We start from the raw sequence: 16,854 nt of genomic DNA, 5'->3' as shown, positions 1-16,854 counted from the left end.
AATCCAGCAGCTCAGCTGGAGAACTGGGGCCACAGGAGCCTGGCAGCTTGGCTGGGGAGCCAGGGCTATGATTGCCAAGCAGGGGTTCTGGGGCTGCGGCAGCAGCATCCCAACCTGAGGACTAGGGCCTGGGAAGTGATATCCTAGCTGGGGCTATGGCCATGGTAGCTTGGCTGCCCGGAGGTGGAGCCGGGGCCTCGGCACCTGGCAGTGGGAAGCTGGGGCTGTGGCAGCCAGGCAAGACTGGGCCAGTGGCAGGCTGCCCAGCTGGGAATGGTAGCAGAGTAACTGGTGGGGAGCCACAAATGAATTCAGTAAATTCCCTCGTTCAGGAGTGGTCAGATCCTGAGGGTGCCGGACCAGGGAGGTCCAACCTGTGCAGATCATTAAATCGGGAAAGGGGGGAGGTAGATGACATTTCTAGAAAAATTAGCAGAAATTATCCAGAATACAAGATCTGGAAGTATTGAAGGACTTTAATTATTCAGAGATCTGTTTAAAAAAGTAATATAGAAAAATACAACATTTCTAGTAAGATCTCGGAATGTATTCGTAACGCCTTTTTCTTCCACAAGAGGAGGAAGTTACCGGGGGAACAGCCATTTTAGATTTGATTCTGACCAAAAGGGAGGAATTGGTAGCCAAGGTGATGGTGGAAGGCCATTTGGTGAAAGTGATCATGAAATGATATATTTCTAAGGAAAATGAGAGCAGCAGAATAAGAGCAGTGGACTTAAAAAACCCAGACAAACTCAGAGAACTGGAGGCAAGGTCCCATGGCAGGCCCACTGATGGGTAGAGGGGGAAAGGGCCCAGGGGCATTCAAAAGGGCCCAGGGGCATTCAGCTGCTCCTACTGCAGCCATGACCAGAGCCCCAGGCTCTTTAAATCACTATCAGAGTCCTGTGCAGGTGTTGAGGGCTGCCTGGGGGAGGCTAGCACCCAGCCCTGCCCCTCCCTGGGGGGCGTGGATGCAAACACCTGCCACTGCAAAGCAGATATCTGCAAATTTGTAGACTTCTAGATGCAAAATTTATATCTGCATCTTTGTCCGCAAAAATGAGCTATGGATATTTGCATCCACATCCACAGCCACCCATGATTATATGTGAATTTGCAGGGCTCTAGCTATAAAGTGTCCATTCCTGAAATGCATAGAAAACCTCCAAGTATGATGAAACTACAGGCCTTACATGGCAATGAGCTTTAAAAAGTAAGAGGACACATAATAATCAACTTGAGTGTCTGCCCTTTCCAAGACTTCAGACTAAGCTGGGCTGGGCCTCGTCAGTGCTAGGCTGAGAGACATCCCAGGAAAATCTGAGGACTGCAGTAAGGAGTGGAACTGGAAAATGTGTCATCTTGGCTCAACATCTGTAATCTTTTGGATTAAATATAGAAAGTATGACACCTTTCTCAAGAGTATGGGTCCTATCGCCAAAGCTGTATCCAGTTCTACTTTGGTTAGTTTTAGTCTACCCATATCCTCCCTTTGTGGTCTCAAAGTGTTCTTCATTTCCTATCTTAGATTACTGAGTAGTGCTCATATACACTATTAAGCATTTTGTACATTTTACCTCTGTAATGGTGGGCATTCCAGTGGAGCATGAAGGAATTTGTATTTTGAGCATACTGAGCCAGATGCATGGTATAAATTGCCTTAGTGCCATTGACTTGAATGACACTGTAATACTGTGCACCAACAGATGAGCCGTCTCATAGTTTGTAAAATTTTGGTTCTCCTATATTCAAAGATCTGACTATATCTCAAGTAAATTTGTTTTAGTTCAGTGTTTAATCAACCCTGTTGTTGATTAGTTTAACGAGTCTCTATTTCTTGATACAAGTCCAGTATGGAAATAAGGTTTTATGTATCTTTTCCTGAACTTATTTGCCAGCTGTCCTCCTTCTCATCACTTCTTTTGCTGCCTTTATAAGGTGAACTGATCCATAATAGCATCTTTCTTTAAATGACATCAGTATAGTTACTAAGGTTCCTGAAACCTACTTGGTGTCTGCTGCCTATGCATCTTGAATCTGGTCCTTCACTTCCTCCAAAGAAGAGCTTGGACCTCAACATACAATTTTTTTTTTTAAATCTGCTTTGGTGGTTGTATTTTTATTGGTATTTTTTATTTTGTAGGAAAATAATGATGGCAATTGATCAGCTGAATGGCCTATTAGTTCTAGCCAGCATAAAAGTGTGGCTTCTAACTTCTATTATTTATCTTAAATGGCATGAGGAAAAGGTCTTAATATGTTTAGGTGTGTTTTAATGGTGATAATCCTCAGTGGTACCAGTGCAGTGAGTAAGCTCAAGAATAAATGTGTCCTGCCTCACAAGCTTGGAGGCCAAGTTGGGTGTATTTTTATCGTTGTGCTTCTGTGGAGTTATTGCTTAAGCAAAACAGAATGTCTTCTTACTTCCAGTTACAGTTCGTCAACAAGGGAACATTTATTCTAAATTTAGATGACCTCTGTTGAAAGCTGGAGAAAATAGAAATGGATCCAAGTGCTTGTTAGTATGTATTTGAAGGGAAGTGAAATAAGACCAAGCATTATAGGAAGGCAATTAAAAATCCATTGGACTCACCTCTGAATTTTCTGGTAATAAAATATTTTGTACAGAGAAACCTTTGTATGCATGTGAGTACACTGTGGAAATTGCCAAGATATTTTTGCTCCTTAAGAATTATTTTTATATAAATGATATATTCAACGTAATTTTTGGAAAAAAATCTAACCTCGCTATATTAGATAAAGGCAGAGTATTGAAATGCACCTTTATTTATTTTTGGGAAAATGGTTAGAATAATGTCCAAAGACAAGTTTGGTACCCAGTGCTTGTTGTGATAATTGTATTCTACCTGTGTCCTCCCCTTGCAGTCTCAGAGTAATCTCTATTTCCTATTGTAGATTACTGGTTAGTGTCTGTTTTTTCTACCTTAAGAATACCTAGCTTGACAAAGTAAAGACAAGTCTAGGGAGAGATGTCTGCTGTTAAGAAAAACTAAAATTCCATCAGATAATTCAGAATTTTAAACTGGCTCTTTTTCTGTTACGATTTCAATTAAATATCCAATTCTATTGTCTGGACATATTTTAAAATACATTATGCCACTGCACATGTATCCTAGGAAATAATATATTAACCAACAACATAGCCCTAACAAATGGGTTCCATAAGGGATGTGTTTAGAGAACGGATGTGAAGAAAAAGGGCAGAAAGATTGATCTTTACATGTGATTGAATTTTAAAATCCAGTAAATAAAACTTATGGAACTTTCCCAGAGCTTTTAACTTGCTGCATATGGTTGTAAGGATATTGTGCTTTCAAAATCCAATGGGTTGATCCTTTTCAGAAATACATGATGCATGCCTCAAAGATGTGGCCAGTTTGTGTGCACAGTTCTAAATTGTATGCAGATACTGCTTGCACACACAAATGAGCATGTTGAAAGTTAGGAGATGGCCTTGAGGCCCCTTTGAAAAGTTCCTGGTTATATTTTATTAAAACTGCCAGAATAAATAAGCTCCATTTTATCTGTCAGTGAAGCAAAATTATTTTATCCATGTGTTGCAGAGATTTCAGTGGAAGCCTTGACAGAACAGTTTTATTAAAAAGGAACAAGGGTAGACTTGCAACAGAAGATTAAATCGAGTCGTGATATCTATTAATACTTGATTTCGTCTAAGAAAATTTGCCAAAGCTTTGTTCACATTTTGTATGTTTGTATATCCCTCTAAATTGTAGAGTACGAATGTGATAATAGGTATCCATATGTAACGAGGCTGGTTACAGTTGGCTGACTCTGACTCTTGAAGGTCCCTGTCTCAATCAGTAAAGGAGAAGATAAATGATGAGAACAGGTGCCTGCTAAGGAAAGCACTTTAGTAGGAAACCTCTGAATAATCTGATGATATAGTGGTGAACAATATTGAGAGGAAATGTTTGGTGAGTCACAGCCTTGCGCTTACACTTTTCAAGTATATTTTAATAGTCAGACATCTTAAAGGGAATATATGAATTTTTCAGATACTTATCCAGACACTGCAGGATTTTGAATTTTGAGTTCCTTACTAATCAAATGATATCAATTGAAATAGCTCCACTTTGCTTCTGCAGTGAGTTAAAAATTCACCCCAATTGATTCTTTCTAATTGAAAGCTTTTTGAACAAAAATGTTAATTTTTTTAAAAGTGCAAAAGATTTACAATAATCAAAGTTAATTCTGAGTGTTTGTTTTTATCCAGTCAGTTTCCTGACCAACACTGTTCATGGCCGTAATTCAAATGGCTAGGACAAGGGATGTATTCATGCCATAATGCAAAGGATAAATTATCTTGACAGCAATATGCAATTGCTCAGGAGTTGCATAGGTTCCATTATGTGTAACATGAGAACTTTTCATGTCAACATACCATTGAAAATTTATCATGTGGGAAGAAAAAGCACAGTAATTTGAAAGAAAGATGGAATGAAGGTGGTAGACAGGTGTGAGGTAGGAAGCAGATGTGGATTATTGCCATATGTATGGACTTTTAATTTCAGATAAAGTTTAAAACAGAAAACAGCATATTCATAGTGCTGTGATCCTTGTAAATACTGTAGTTGTTTAATTGTGGAAAAATGACTCAAATGAAATACTTGCAAGTACTTCAACTAACACCCTCAAGTAAAAATAATAGAAACAGGAAGTTAACACTTCATTATTTAAGCCTGCTGTTTTTCTTTCACAACAGCAGTAAATTATTGTGGTTTTCCTTCTTAGAGTTACACACTATATGGCAATGACTTTTCTATGCTGTATCTACTTTACATACAGTGAGACTCTTTTCTACAGGAATATGTGTGCTTGTTTTAAAGCATACAGGCGAGGTAGTTGACCATCTAGCTACCTGACTTGTATAAATGAGCACCAAACTACCTGAATTTGGTGTGCAAATGCCTACTTGTGCATATTAAATAGGAGGAGGGTCACATGCATTTTTGCGGTCATAAAATTCAAAAGAGGCCGATTTCAGATCATTTGAATCTGTGAGCTCCATATACATGATGTATTCAGCTCAATGAGCATACTGTCTTAATTTTTTCAGTCAAACCAAAATCATACATACGATAGTAAATGCACCTTTGATAAGACTAAACATGCACAACTTTAGTGGTACTAATCACCTATGTAACAGAGCCACGTACACTATGTAAACCTTTAGTACATGTGGTACTGGTTAAATGGCTACATTTTCCAGACTTTTCATGTTCATTTTGTAAACACTGGCCTTGCTCCTTCATTCTTTAGTTGGCAAAAATAACTCTGCAATTTAAAGGGCCACTGTTGACTAAAAAAATCAAACTTCTGTCTGGAAAACTATTTACCTGCTATTGTGACTAGTAACCTCTAAGGTAAGTGAAAGGATCAGAGAAAATTGTTGCAGTTTGTTTATTTGCAGTTTGTATATTTGAAACTGTTTCACATTTTTTTCCTGTAGGAGGGCTACCTGTTGTTTGTGTAGATCTTTCACATAGCAACAACGGAAAGAAAACACTTGGAATAATAGAAAATGTCATGATAGTAGAACAGTGCCCCCCCTCCAGTTTTTTGAATTATACCTCCACCCTACCTGATTGTGTGTCCCTCCTCTCCCCATCTGGCAGTTGGGTGGAAGCAAGTGAGGCAGAGGTGGGACTGTTTTGGGGGAGAGGCTATGAGTGTGTGGGCAAAACGGGGGAGGAAGAACCGTGCTCCAGGGCTGAGTGTATTTGACTGTGGCAGCATGGGCGAGGAGGAGCCATGTTTCGGCCAGGATGAGGGGAAAGGATCAGAGAAGGACAACAAAACTGATTAGGGGTTTGGAACAGGGCCCATATGAAGAGAGATTAAAAATACTGAGACTTTTCAGATTAGAAAAAGAGGAGACTACGGTGGGATATGATAGAGGTCTATAAAATCATGACTGGTAAGGAGAAAATGAACAAAGTTATTTCCTTGTTCCCATAACTTAAGAACTAAAGGGTCACCAATAAAATTAATAGGCAGCTGGTTTAAAACAAATAAAAGGAAGTTTTTCTTCACATAGAGCAGTCAACCCGTGGAACTCCTTGCTAGAGGATGTTGTGAAGATAAGGACTTTAACAGAATTAAAAAAAGAACTAGATAAATTCATGGAGGGTAAGGTTCATCAATTGCTATTAGCCAGGAATGGTGTTCATAGTCTCTTGTTTGTTCAGATTGGAAATTGATGACAGAAGGATCTCTTGATGATTTCCTGTTCTGTTCACTTCCTCTGGGGCATCTAACGTTGGCCACTGTTGGAAGAAAGTATACTGAACGAGGTGGACCTTTAGTCTGACCCAGTATGGCCGTTCTTGCGTTCATATAAAGCTTACAGAGAGCATTGAATTTGCAACCAAATATTTTCTGTAGATATTGGTGGTCTAGAATTTCTGGATGTGCCAATATTAGTATTTAGAAATGAGAGCCTTACACCAGCATTACATTAATTGTCTTTCACCCTCAAATAGTTCTTCAATTGCCCACTTGAACATGACATTCTGTTTGTGCTTACTGCCTTAATGTTAATTTTGATTAGCTGAGAATTGATGTGGAGCTTTCATTTTAATTTAGCACTGTTGTAGCAGTATTGATCCAAGGATATATGAGATACTGGGTGGGTGAAGTAAGATCTTCTATTGGATCAACTTTTGTTAACCTGGTCTGTGGCTGTTATTTGTAACCCCTCTGATGGAAGATCACAAAATGCAGAGAAGAAGTTGATGCTTTTTTGAGTAGAATTAATTAACGTCCATTTACCTTGGAATTTGGGCTACTCTGCAGTAGAAACATTGCTGGTACAGCTGCTTTTCCATGCTATTTCTGAACATTTTTTCGAAGTAACCCATGAACTACACAGAGTTTATGAAGAGTGTTTTGGTGACAGTGTGGGCAAGTATAGTAGAGTACTTGTTGTTTCCTCCTACCATTCATGTAGATCCCCTGCACTGCTTCTATAAGACTTAGGTAGTTTTGTAGGTATAGTAGAGTCTCGAATTTCCAACCTTTATTTATCCAACATTTTGTTTTATCCGATGGTGTCGCCCGTCACGTGATGGCAAGGGACTCCAGGGATGCTTCACACCACAATGGCCCTTCTTTCCCTTTTTCCAGGGCTGGGCAGGAGCTCTGGTTGGCAGGTCTTCAGGGGCTCCCCTCAGCCCGGCACACGCAGCGCGGGCTCAGCAACCTTACCCACTACCCCATGCCTGAGGCACCTCGTGCCTGCATTGTGGGCTCGCCCGGTGCTCAGGTGTGCTGGGCCTGTGCCCTGCTTGGGGCCCAATCCTCGCCATCCTGCCGCGTTAGTGGCCCCACCTTTTGGAGCTGGCCCGGACCCACTTCCCCTTCCCAAAACTTTGCGGGCTGGAGGGGGCGAAGGAGGGAGGGAGCTGCCCGCATACGGAGCAAGCCCGGCTCCTGGCCGGAGCAAGGGGGGAGTCCAGGGGCCCACCCCTCTGGGCTGAGGCAGGAAGGGAAGGGGCCGCCGCTGCCACCAGGCTGAAGAGAGGCAGGAGCGCTGGGGCCTTGGGCACGTCCGGGCAGCCCAGGGGAGGAGGGAGGAAGAGGAAGGGGGAGGACGCGGCCCTTCACAAGGACGCAGCATCCAGAATCTGCCAGGGAGGGGGCAACATGCGCGCCAACCACCACCGAGACAGAGTGGATCCTGCCTGGGAGGCCCTCCTGTCAGCTGCCGCCGCTGCTGCCATTGCTGCTCCATTCCCGCCCTTCAGCCAGAGCGCGCTGGGCCCCCACCCCACCACAAGCCAGCGCCATCCGTGTTATTTGACATTTCCGGTTATCCGACCATCCTCCGATCCTGTTTATGTCAGATAATCGAGACTTTACTGTATCAGAATTCAGGGCAACAGCACCTCTCCATGGTCCATCCATGGCACTCATGCTCAGATTTCTAGCTCTCCAGCCATGACCTCTCTGGTGAAGACACAAGGCTCTCTCCCTCCTCACTGAAGTGTTTCTAGGTTGCACAATTCACTGCCTTCATTGTCAATTCCCTGCACATCAGACTGCTTAAGCACGTTTACTCTGCTTTTTACCTCAGTCTATAAACAGTATAATTACCTACAGTTAGGTTACCACTGAACTCTTTCTAAGCAAGCATATTTATTCTTATGGTACAAGTGTTATAGGGAAAAGATAGTCAAAACAATAAAAACACATTTTAATAAGCCTGCCAGGGATCAGTCCCCTCCCACCTCTCCACAAGGGCTCTAGTTGGTGTCAGTCTTTCCAGTTCTTTGATAGAAGGGCCAATCTGTTTGCTACATCTGAGCAAAGGCTCGAAGCAATTTATGATTGGATTATTTATTCAAAAGGGCTTTTGTTATCTGCTGGCCGCTATAGAGTGTTCAGCTTGAACCACTGTATATGAGTCTCTCCAACTGGTGGTGCCCCTTCAGAGGTTTTTCAGCTTGTATGAATTCTCCTAATTATCCCTTTTTCCCTCCTCATCCTCCCCATGGAATTGCATGCAATCTCTAGTCCACAGTGATACATACACTTAATACAGTAAGATATAACTTAATTCAATAAAGTTTGTCCAGGATATTGCAAGAAATTGCCACATCTGTCATAGGAAATATTTATTAAACTGGCTACCACAGCTGTTTCAGCTATATTGGAAATTCTGGGAGGCAGCTGGGGATTGTTGCCTATCACCCTGGACCATTGCTGCTCTGAGCAGTCGGCTGGGGGTCACTGCCTATTGCCATGAACCATGGATGCTCTGGCTGGTTGGCCAGGGACTAGTTCCCAGGTATGTCAACTGCAGCTGCTGCGGCTGCTTTCAGCTGACTGGGACCACTGCAGAGGACCACCAGAGTAGTGGCTGGTGTGGTTGTTCTGGGGCCATCCCAGAGCCAACTGTTTCGGAGGCCTTGGGTCAGCCATAGTGGCCCCTGCAGAAGTAATGAAAAGTCACAGAATTCATGACTTCTGTGACCTCCATGACAGACATGGAGCCATAACCATTAAAGTTTAACTTTAGGTTAAGAGTTTTGTAATGGAAAGGATCTCACTTAAAATTAATTTAAAAGTAGTCATTCAGCTTATAGCATGAAAGTCAAATACTCATGGCATTACCTGATAAAGTGAACTTTAACCTTGTTGGTGAATTATTTTAGGGAGAAAAAGACTTAACGACTGGAGTGTTCCTCTGTATTTAGGCGTAGTGATAGTTATGGAGAACTCAAAACTGCCTCATTTCTTTTGGGAAAACATGGGAAACATCTATATTTGTTACACATCTTGAGAGAGGGCTTCTCTGCAAGCAAACATCTTTGAGAGAAATTTTTGTTCTACCTGTGTAAATACTTCAGATTCTATAAATACTCTGAATAATGTGAAAACGTGAAACCCTTCGCTTATGGAGAATATAAATTGAAAGATAATCCCTTGGCTGTGGTGTTAGGTAGATTACAGTTAGGTTACAGTGATTTAGGTCATATGTGCAGTCTCATGAGAGGAACAGTAGCCTGAAGACTCAAGGCAGTTCTTAATTTCTGGTATGAGTGGCCTCACCAAAGCTGTGCTCCTTGGAATGCTTGATGCTCTTGCTAGCATTGTGTAATATGAAGCCACCTGACAGAATCAACATGAACTTTAAGGAAATGGTTGAGGATTATATAATGGGTTTGAAAAGTTGATGAAATATGCTGAGTAATGCATAGCAAAGTGCTAATATAAGAGAGTTTAAGTAAGTTAATTTTGAAATGCTTCTAGCAACTCCAGTGGAACTGAGCAGAAGTAAAATGAATGAGTTTAGAAGGTTTTCACAATCATAATACACATTATACTGTACAGAATTCACTTTTCAATAGTGATATCCTATTATATTAAAATTAAAAATACTGATGGTGTTTTTCTACTGTATCTAATTTTATTAAGGGATTTCTATTTGCAATTTTTTCCATGCAGGATAGAATCTAGTAGTAAACAACTAAAACAGGTGAGCAGAATGTCAGAGATCAGGAATTCTATTTAGGGCCTGACAACCAAAAGGAAAGCATGCTTACAGTACCAATAGCACATAGGAGATAGCTAAATAAAAGTTTGTGTGTTTTGTTTTGCTTTGATGTGAAGCAACAGCACTGTTTTTGTATTCACATTTTTTAAGGTCTTGGATCCAGAACAAAATCATAGCTTCACCGATCACTACTTAAATGTAGCCTTCGACCTATCCCAAGTCCTTTTTATAGCCACAGCCAACACTACTGCTACTATCCCACCAGCTCTGTTGGACAGAATGGAGGTCATTCAGGTTCCAGGTAACAATTAAGTAATTTGACTAACATGATTTCTGCGTGTCCTAAATCAGTTGGACTTTTTCCTGTCAAAAAGTGTACTCTTTATAAGTCTCACTGTAGAAAACTAGAATCTGTTGCAAGACTTTCTACCACAACTAATTAAGTTGAATGCCTCCATTTTTGGGTGTCCATCTTGAGACACTGTCAGTGGTCCTGATTTTCACTGTGGGAATATTCACCTTTTCACTTTTGAAAATCTAGGCCTAATTATGTGACACAGTTGTTCAGTCTGTGAAGAACTTTAATGAATGGATTGATGTGTAACTGTCCTACCCTGCTGTCAGCTAATAGTTTCTTCACAGGATTTTTCAAGAAAGGGATTGTGTTTTGCAGCAGGAAGATTGGAGTTCTATCCCTGTTGAATGGCCACAGCGGGGACTATAGTGATATCCATTAAATTCCAACTGGCCACAGATTTGTATCTGTGTGCAGTTAGTTTAAAAAAATGTATTATATCTAATGCTAAAATACATCATATGCAGGTTAAGAAAATAGTGTCTGTAAATCTGGTCATAGTGCTTCGATTATCCACAAATATACAATACAGTATATATATTAGCATCCAAATATTTGGGTACATCATTCATAAGAAGTTATTCAAAGAGTTGATTGTGAAAAGCAAATATATCAATGAGTGAGGATTGTCCCTCAGTAATTGGGTATTTAGGGCAGGTTGTCCCTTAGAAAAGAGACCACCAGCAAAGTATTTGACTTATTTTCCTGACCATGCTCCAGCTCCTTCTCTCCTGGTATTGCTGATGTCCAGTGATGTGTTACAGGTAGATGTCTCTAGACCACTTGATGGCATCTGATCCCATGAGTTGCTGCATCAGCTGAGCGTAGCATTGACTGATTCCACTTTCTCTCAGTACTCACTTATTACTGGGATCCCATGTTCCCAGCACTCTGATGATAAGCTTATGACCATGACCCTCATAGCCCTTGGTTCTCAGGGTGTTGGACATAGGGACGTATTTCTCTAGCTTTCGAGATTGGGCATCATGGAAGACCAGGATCTTGTTTTCGAAGGGCACCGCCATGATGTGCACCATGATCTTTTTTCTGGTTGTTGGTGATGCAATATCTGGTCATAGTTGGTTGTCCATTCCAGGGATGGCAGAGTTCAGGGCATCATTCCCCATGGGTGACAGGATGGCTCTCACCAGACAATCGTGGATGGGGTGTCACAGTTGCTAGACCCTGGTGTGGGGCTTACAACTACAGAAGATGTGGGGTAACGTCTTGTTGGCATAGCTGCACTTCCTACATCACTTGTCCCGATTCCTGTGGTAGATGGCTTGGTTAAGAAGGATACAGTTGAGCTGGGCCTGGTGGATGAACCTCCAGTCGTCAAATCGGGTAAAGCTGCCCTTAGGGAGAAAGTGGTTGCTGGCATGCCATTTTCACTTTGCCTTAAATGACTTGTCCTGGTCAAGTGTCCACTTCTGATTTTCAAATACTGGCACGGGATGGTATCCTTCAAGGTCCTCTCCAGCTTGCCTCTCGCTCTTGGAGTCATGATAGTGCACTGCATGTTCTACGTTTGTGGCACTAGGACTCACAGCTTTTGGCATTCCTCGTACCACATCCAGCGGCACCTGATACACTTCTCTAGCCATTGTGTAGCATTCCAGGCACAAGTCCAGAGCAAAGCAAAATCTCTCTCTTCCAAATTCCCCTTCCAGGGAGCCACTTAGGTAGATGGTGACATCTTGGTTGGAGGAGGTCCCAGTGACAATGTTCTTCACTATGGATTCTAGGGACATCAGAAGCCAGAAAACATGAATGATGATGTCAACATCATACATATCATCCATTCAAGGAATGTTGGTGTCACCTTGTGACGTAGTGGGGGTACCTGTCTGGTTTCTATGCTGCTGGCTCTGGGGTAACCCCCACTGCTCCCGTGGGTACCACGACCCAGCAAAACAGGATGAGTCACTATGCAAACCAGTGGCCAGACACCCCCCATGGAGAGGAACAAAGGAAGGTGGAATGCTGCCCTGGCTGGGGGGCAGGGCTGGAAGAGGGTTAGTTAGTTCCTGGCTGGAAGGCAGGGAATAAGGAGCTGGGGAGGGGGCTGGGACTCCCCTATCTCAAGGGGGGCACTGAGGCCTCTTAGCCCAATTCCTGTAACCAGATTACATCTGTGCTGTGCTGTGCTGGAGGAGCAATAAACCACCCTCAATTCCACTGGCTGGTGCAGTCTGTTTGTGCCATTTTGGGGTGCAGGAGACGGGGAACCCCCAACGCGCCGTCACACACCTGATCTGTGTAAGATGCACACCAGTTCATTGCTGGCCCTCTAGGAAAGAAACATACATTCTTCTTCGAGGATGTCCCCGCGGGTACTCCACTGTTGGTGCTGGACTTGCTCCGGCACCGCAGACGGAGAATTTTCCAGAAGTAGTAGTCGACCGGATCGCACATGCGCCGGTAGTCACGGCATTCGCGCTCTTTTCTCTGTGTGCAGTCTGGCCCCTGCCAGTTCCTCTTGACCGCCTCAGGCTGCAGATGCGAGGAACCGCACTCTCCCTTCTTCGACTGCTCCGTGTTGAGATGTTCTTGATCGCTTTTATCTTGTTATCATTTATTCCCTGTTGATCTTTAACAACAAAAAAAGAGGTTTCTTTCCTTAGCAGCTTTTTTTCCCGGTCTAAGATTCCGTTTCTCCCCTTCTCTCCATTGATTTCTCTGTATATAGTTAATTACCCTCCTGTTCTCTCAGTTTAAAACAAACAAAAAAAAAGAAGAAGAAACAACAAGGAGGAAGAAAAATGTCCTCTTCACCGGGCTTCAAAAAATGCCAGGAGTGCCGTGATGCTATGCCGGCCTCCGACGGCCACGCCCTCTGTGTGAAATGTTATGGGGAGTCTCATGTGCCCCAAAAATGCGCTCACTGCGCTAAGTTGACTTCTCAGGCATGAAAGGACAGGGAACGGCAGCTAAAGATGCTTTTCAATCAGGTGCTCCAACCGCAAACTCTCTCTTCTGCCTCACAGTGCCAGTTGGTGAAACGTAGAGCCTCCTCCCCAACAACCTCTACAGCCAAAAAGACGAGGCCCTCCCCAACGCGGTCTCTACCAGCGGTCTCTCACGGCTGAGTGAGCCACGGGGATAAACCGGGCACGTCCGGCACTTCTATGCTGCGACCGAAGTCTAACGTGCCTCAGAAATTGAAAACCGGCCGTGAGCCAACCTCGGCACCGCGATATATACCAGTCCCACAGGTCTTGAAGCCTCCGGTGCCAAAACCATATACGGCATCGAGAGCGCCCTTGGCACTGCCTACTCTACAGGCCGAGAATGCAGCACCGACGACTACGGCACTGATGCCCGCGCTGTTGCGTCCAGCACCAACATCACTGACGGCGCCGACAAAGTTGGCCAAAGTACCGGCGCTCATTCCACCTTGTGCTCATTCTACTAGAGCCATTGCAGCGTCCACTGCATTTTTAAAAGGGGTTCCCTTGAGGGACATATGTAGGGCAGCCACCTGGGCTTCTCACCAGACCTTTGCTAAACACTGTTCTCTGTTTCGGGCTTCGCAGTCTGATGGGGCTCTGGCGACTGGGTTCTCTCCATAGCGGATAAATAGGGACTCCGGATCCCTCCTTCCGTTGTGGCGACCACTGCTACTCGGTGACCAACAGTGGAGCACCCGCGGGGACATCCTCGAAGAAGAAGGCGAAGTTACTCACCTTGGTGAGATAACTGTTGTTCTTCGAGATGGTGTCCCCATGGGTGCTCTACTACCTGCGCTCCTCCCTGCTTCGGAGTCCGTTTCTGCTTTCTTTTTCGGACTTAGAGGCGGCCTCAAGGAACTGCCGGGGGCCGGACCGTGCAATGAGAAAAGAGCGCGAATGCCGTGACTAGCGGCGCATGCGCGGTCCGGCCGACGACTACTACTGGAAAATTCTCTGTCTGTGATGCTGGGGCAAGACCAGCACCACCAGTGGAGCACCCCCGCAGACACCATCTTGAAGAACGACAGTTATCTCACCAAGGTGAGTAACTTCGCTTTTCTTCACCAGCTGCCTGATGATGTCCGCCTTTTTGAGAGATACTTTGCCATGACAGATCCCCTTCAGGATGAATGAAATACAAAGGATCGTGAAGGTATTCAAGTCATTGATCTTCTTCCATGGTTCAGTAGGGAGGTGTTGATCTTGGCCATATCTTATAGGAGTTCCATGATGGTATCTGCAGTTGTCTGCTGGGCGTGGAAATCATGGATTCACCCTAGATCTTAAATCAATTTTTCTGGATTGAGTCTCTTTTACTGCCATCGATATGCAGGGGTGCATGCTTTGTAGTGTTGAAGTGCAGTCCCATCAGTTTATCCACCTAGCTGGAGACAGAATGCATTTATTGGACGTTCTTAAGGTCATCTGTGATCAGGACCAGATCATCAATGTGGGCAGAATATTCACTGTTGCTGTACTGGTAAAAACCATCTAGACCACTGGAGATCACTCAAATGAGCAGCTCCATGGCTGGATTGAAAACAGTGCAGCTGAGGGGAGAGTCTTGCTTCACACCACTCTGAATTGGGATTTCAGGGTTCTCTCCTTTCATGGAGTGGATGGTGATGGTGAATCCTTTATAAAGTTCCCAGACCAGTTTAAAAGAGTTTTCAGGCATTTGAACTCTGTGTCAAAAATGTTTTGGTGAGGCATTAGTCTGAAAGCATTATCCAGATCAAGCCATGCTATGGACACTGCATCCATGCCCTCCTGGCTCCTTAGATGGTGGTCTGAAAGATGAAATTGTGTTCAGAGCAGCCTTTGCACAACATAAAGCCTTTCTGGATGGAGCTGATGGCTCCTCTATTCACTGACCTGTCTGTGATCCTAGTGGCGATAACAGTTTGTATGTGGTGGAACAGAGAGATGGTCTCCAGTTGCTGTGGTCGTCTCGCTCACCTTCTTTATAGATGAGCACTGTCGTGAACTTCTTTCAGGTGCTGGGAGTATGGTGGAACTGTTTGCATTTGATGAAAATGGCAGTTAATACAAGGCTGCCAGGGTCTCGTTTTTGGGGAAGGTTGTAGCAAATGCCATCTTCCTCTAGGGCAGTGTTTTTGGCCTTGGTAAGTCTAATTGCTACTTCTCATGATATATCTCTGAAGCAGCATGAAGATCTTCTTTTGAAGCAACAGCAGTAGAATGCGTCTTCAAACGTGCACTCTTCCTAGGACAGAAATTCCAGTTTTCTAGGTGTAGTTTTTGCTTCAATAATTAAACTGCTAAGAACATGTACAAAACTTGATCTTAGCCATATAGACCTAGCAACATTGAAAGGAGCACTGATCCATGCAAAAAAGGCCTCCTGAGTGCTCCCTCATTCTTGTGTGGAGAGAAATCTCTCAGTAGTTTGTTTTACACTGATATTTTTTACATGGCTTACAGGGCCAGTTTTCAAGACAGTCCCAGCTAATACTCAATCCAGCAAATTCATGTACACACAACTTAACTCATATAAATTCCACTAAAGTCAATGGAATTGTTTGGGTGAATACATTCTCACACATGCATGTTTGTAGGATTGGGATCTGATTTTTGCATCTGAAATTTTGAGAGTTTAAATGGAGAGAATGCTGGTATCTAGCTACCTCACTTGAATGTTTAAGAGCTACTTGTAATAAAAAATCAGATGGATGTCTGATGTAGTTGTTTGTTGTGTATAACACATCATTCCATAAACACACTACACAAACATAGTTACACCCATAGTTGACACTGCCTGTGAAATGTCTTTTTTTTCAAAATTATGCCTTTGATAAATCATAGTACATAAACTGCGATAAACAGAATAATGACAGAGTATATGGACAGATGTGAAGTTTCCCCACAATGTACTTCGAAAGCATTTTCTGCTTTCATTGTTCATGCCATCTGACATGGCAGAAATCAAACTTTTTTTGTAAATCGGCAATTTTTACAAGTTATGCTTAGAAAATTTAAAACAACTGCCTAGCTGGGCAAGTAATTCATATATTGACTTAATTGACTCCTGAGATTATTTGAGATTTAAAGAGATTTGCATATAATTCAGTAAACTAACTTCTTTCTTTAAATTTCCTCAGTTTTACATTTGAGTAAGTTTGAAATCCTGGTACAGTCTAGTTAAGAAGATGTGAATGAGATGCTTTCTTTTGAAGGATATACACAAGAAGAGAAGATAGAAATTGCACATAGACACCTGATCCCTAAACAGTTAGAACAACATGGATTGACTCCTCAGCAGATTCAGATTCCACAAGTGACTACTCTGGACATCATCACCAGGTAAATGTGCTGTGTGTTACTTTTAGGCTCTAGGTTACTTTTTAGTGGTACATTAATAGAAGCATTTTAATGTGACACCATTGGAGATTAATAGGGAATGGCTTCCTTTGTAAACTAGCTAGCTAACAGAATATTCCCGTGGTTCAGCTGTTGTCATAATATGCACAATTGTTTATAAACTTGCT

General features: G+C 43.0%; 1 protein-coding gene and 1 pseudogene across 2 annotated transcripts in view; one reads left to right on the top strand and one right to left on the bottom strand.

Annotated features, from left to right (window-relative positions):
- Positions 1-16,854, top strand: part of LONP2 (lon peptidase 2, peroxisomal) — a 94,835-nt gene that overhangs the window by 33,774 nt on the left and 44,207 nt on the right. For both annotated transcript variants that reach the window (XM_075940219.2, XM_006121177.5), the window contains exons 9-10: positions 10,190-10,340; positions 16,543-16,669. In XM_075940219.2, coding sequence (XP_075796334.1) covers positions 10,190-10,340; positions 16,543-16,669 — 278 coding nt within the window. The remainder of the gene's footprint in view (positions 1-10,189; positions 10,341-16,542; positions 16,670-16,854) is intronic.
- Positions 10,340-16,546, bottom strand: LOC149523725 (uncharacterized; annotated as a pseudogene).

Source organism: Pelodiscus sinensis, chromosome 12, assembly GCF_052426305.1.
Source record: "Pelodiscus sinensis isolate ZL-2025 chromosome 12, ASM5242630v1, whole genome shotgun sequence".
Taxonomy (NCBI): domain Eukaryota; kingdom Metazoa; phylum Chordata; order Testudines; family Trionychidae; genus Pelodiscus; species Pelodiscus sinensis.
Note: the sequence above shows the minus strand (reverse complement) of the source record. Positions and strands in the feature narration are given on the sequence as shown.